Source organism: Pundamilia nyererei, unplaced genomic scaffold (assembly GCF_000239375.1).
Source record: "Pundamilia nyererei isolate P.nyererei 1_Seehausen unplaced genomic scaffold, PunNye1.0 scaffold00153, whole genome shotgun sequence".
Taxonomy (NCBI): Eukaryota; Metazoa; Chordata; class Actinopteri; order Cichliformes; family Cichlidae; genus Pundamilia; species Pundamilia nyererei.
The window spans coordinates 1,261,739-1,265,750 of record NW_005187554.1 but is presented as its reverse complement, the minus strand read 5'-3'; the positions used below and the strand labels follow the sequence as shown (position 1 = coordinate 1,265,750).

At 41.8% G+C, this 4,012-nt stretch overlaps 1 protein-coding gene across 1 annotated transcript in view; it reads right to left on the bottom strand.

Annotated features, from left to right (window-relative positions):
* gmds (GDP-mannose 4,6-dehydratase) overlaps positions 1-4,012 on the bottom strand; it is a 192,256-nt gene that overhangs the window by 117,443 nt on the left and 70,801 nt on the right. The window contains exons 5-6 of the mRNA XM_005745075.2: positions 3,303-3,495; positions 2,191-2,295 (exon numbers count right to left, since the gene is read on the bottom strand). Coding sequence (XP_005745132.1) covers positions 2,191-2,295; positions 3,303-3,495 — 298 coding nt within the window. The remainder of the gene's footprint in view (positions 1-2,190; positions 2,296-3,302; positions 3,496-4,012) is intronic.

Sequence of the window (4,012 nt, the reverse complement as noted above, 5' to 3'; positions counted from 1 at the left end):
CACACTGGGTTGTGCAAGGCAGCCGTGGGACATCTGGCCACATCACAGCACTGCGTTCCTGCTTTATGAGCAACAACAGCCATAAGTTTGACTAGAATAGAAGTGGCAGAAGTAAACCCAGTGGCCCGCTGCAGAAAATGCTGACTGTGGGGAAGGGAGGCGAAGACGGATAAAGCAAGACGGGATAAAGCAAGACGGAGAAGGACAGGGGAAAGGAGTGTGTGTGGAAAGAATGGGAAGATAGAGGCAGAATGAGCGAAGCAGGCGAGAAAGCTGACCATGAACAAAAAGGCTCACAGTGTGTTCACAAGGAGAGCACCGAGTTTTGTCCTTATAAGGTTATTATGCATGTGTGTAAGAAAGGACGCGGCACAGGATGTTCACATAAATGTCTTTAATTCACAATTCAAAAGTCTCCATATTTTAGGCTTTAACAGATGGTTATGTTTGTCACCCGGAAGTGTATTTTAAAATGATGTCCATGGAATAACTATCTTCAGAGGTCTGAGCCAGAGGCAATTTTTTTGTTTTTTGCTTCATTAATAACATTTTTCTTCAGCACTATTTATCCATCCGTCTTGCTCTCATTCAGCCAATTCCTTCTACTCACACAACACACCGTTTCAGTTTCAACAATATCAACTAATTCACCATTACAAGACCCCAGTGGTGAGCACGCCATCATTGCTGAACTGGCTGTAACCTACACCAGTTCCCACACCTATCTATCTGCGGTAACCCATTAGGGTTTACTGGATGACCCCCGACCTCGGTTGAGGTCGTGGCCAGGGCCCTTCATTAGGGAATAAATCATAAACACCTGAGCAGCTGACCTGGGCATGGTGCTGGGGCTGCAGTCATGTGGTATTCATTTGGAGTCGCAGTGGCGTGTAAATCGCGTTAAACCAGTGCCTGCGACCCTCAGGGCTCAGAGCACATATTAAAAATGCAACTACAACCCACTCACTATGTGTCAGAATGTGTGCAACAGTGTGTGTCAGGTGGTTAGGAAACCTGGCTGCACGGTGAATGAATATGGCTTTATATAGAGCATGTAATTCAAGCTTTTGACACAATCCAACAATGGCTCACCATCGGTTCTGCTGCCTTTTTGTTGGCCCAACATCTTACTTAGGTAAGAGGAGTGACGTCGTGTTTTTGATGTGACAATTGCTGTTAATCAATCAGCCATTTACTACAATACTGTTCTATATAAACTCAAGATGACTCTTTCAATATAAAGAAAGTAAACTATGAAAGTACAACTTTACTTTAGGACTATATTTTTTGGGGACTGAACATTGTTTACAGAAAACGCTACAAGGGATGCGGTACTGTATTGTGCCAAATGTTATTTCTTCATGTTTTGTTTTTCAGTTGGACTTTCTTGTCCTATTTTGTTTGAAACACGTAACAGACAACTTAGCAAAGAAACAAATTGAAATTGTATCTTTAGCCACTTTATCGCCTTTCACAAAAACACAAATTCCAATTTCTTTAGCTGAATCTAAAGAAAAACTGACAGACATAAAATAGTATTTTTCCACCAACAGAGATCCTAAAGAGCCATTACGCTGAAGTGTGTGCAGGGTGTCCTTAAAAATTTGATGAAGCTGGGAAGCTGGAGGTCAAAAGAAGGACCTATCAGCAGGGTGGCTGTGAAGAAGCCACACTTAAGGAATGGAAACGTGAAAAGACTGAGGTTTGCCAAAAACTACACAGGAAATAGCCCCAAAATCAGTGGCAACAGGTCTGATGGAGTGATGAATCCAAATGTGAAATCTCTGATGAAATCTAAAGCAGGAAGTCATGAACGCATTTGATTGTCAACAACTTCAGATTTTCAGCGTGACAATGATCCCAAACTCATTACCAATCCAGTTAAAGCTTACCTGGTTAGAACAAACACACAATGGTTGATTCTGTTCATTTGGACATAGCGTTTAGAGTGGGAAAAACGTTTCGTCACTCATCCGAGTGAGTTTAAATTAGAGTTTTAATATGTATATTAAACATGTATAGAACAGAACAAAAGGCTACAAACTCTTTTTACCTTATTCATTGCATTCCATGTACATTTCTGCACATTTTAATAAAACACTGGACCCATTTCCCACTTTTTGAGAAAAAATACAAAGAAAGCTCAAAACTTTTGCACTGTAGTGGTGGATTGTGGTGCTTGTCACTTACCTCTCCTCGGACTTTCATGGTTAAAGAGGATCCCGTTGACAGCAAACATGTTGTAGGCCTCTCGGAAGTTCACCACAATCCAGTAGGCATAGAGTTTAGCAGCTCCTGAGGGCAGAGGGGAAAATAATCAGTATCAATTTTATATCAATTTAAATTAAATTTATGGAAGGAAATATCACTTCAGGAAAACATAAAGCCATTTTTATTCTTTGGATACTTTTCTACACTTTATTTGCATAACAAGTCAGAATAAAAAGATATATAGAGTGAATCTTATAAACAGAGACCTGATCTCCTCTAAAAGACAAGCTACATTTCATGGAATACAACACGCATGGATCATATTTTGAAATCAAGAGCTTGAAGTGCAGATTCCTGCTGATTGAGTAAAAGCAGGCTTGTACAGAAAGTTCTCCCCATTTTCCTCCTCCCTTCTCCTACGACGAGGAGAAAAAACAAGGCAAATGAAGGGAGGAGCCTGTTGATTAAGCCATAGGTCAGGATGTACAACTGGAGGTGAAGGGAGGTCACCATGGTGACCACCGCCTCCCCTTCCTTGAGTCTAATTAATAAAGGTGCAGCCCTTCTTGAGATGGTATGCACCTCCCATGCAGCTTCAGACTGAGTGCTGACAGATGCGGAAAGTGTCAGTGAAGAGACCATTTAGACAACATAGAATATGAAAGACACACGTACGGCGTGTGTGTGTGTGTGTGTGTGTGTGTGTGTGTGTGTGTGTGTGTGTGTGTCCGTATGTTGCATGCATTGAAAGTCAGTGTTGAGTGCTGTGGATATAAAGGTGTCTTTGTTAAAACGAGAGCTACTCCAAGTCAGACGGCTGGCCTCGGGGTGTGTGTAGAGCTCAAAAGCAGTCTAAGAACTGAAGCCCCCCTCTATTCATTCACTCACACACATGCAGACACATACACGCACTCCTAGAGAAAGAGAGAGAGAGAGAGTTCAAGAAAAAGTGGAGAAGAGGCATCAAGTAATCTCTGTTTGTATGCCCTTACAAGGCCAAGTACAAGTGTCTGACAAATGGTGAGAGGTAGAGAAAGTAAGGAAATCCTTGTGTGTGTTAATGTGGATGTCCATCTGCGCATGAGTCTTACCGTAAGGTGAGCGGGGGTAAAAGGGAGTGGTCTCCTTCTGAGGGATCTCCTGGACTTTGCCATACAGCTCACTGGTGGATGCCTGGTAGAACTTGACACTGTTGGTGAGACCACATGTCTTTATGGCATCCAGGAGGCGCAGCGTGCCTACACCGTCCACATTAGCTGTGTACTCAGCCAAGTCAAAGGAGATCTTGAAAAGAGAGAGAAAGAGAAAGGAAAAATGACACGTCATTAAAGCAACTTAGTGGAAAAACTGCTTCTAATAGAAACTGATTTGCATTTTTGGTTGACTGTACAAAGGAGCTGTCAACTTCGGATATAATATTTGGGGTCAAGTCTTTTTTTAAATTTTTCGCCAGCGTGACCTTAGATTTATAACCGGAAAGATTTTCTTTTTTTTTTTAATCGGTCAAACTTTGAAAAAGAAAATACCAGAGAAATACTTTTGTAACTCAGGTATACAACCAAAGAGGAAACTGTGACATAAACGTACACAACATCATATCACAGGTCACCCTTCATACACCATGACACCCATGCAGTGTTGTACTCCATCTCCCAGAATTCCTGTTTCCAATATGAAAAGCCAAAAGCAGGGGACTTAACAAAGACTTGGGGGGAAATTAAGTTTAAATTAGAAATGGCTGTGCGCATGCATGTTTCTGTGTGTGTGTGTGTGTGTGTGTGTGTGTGTGTGTGTGTGTGTG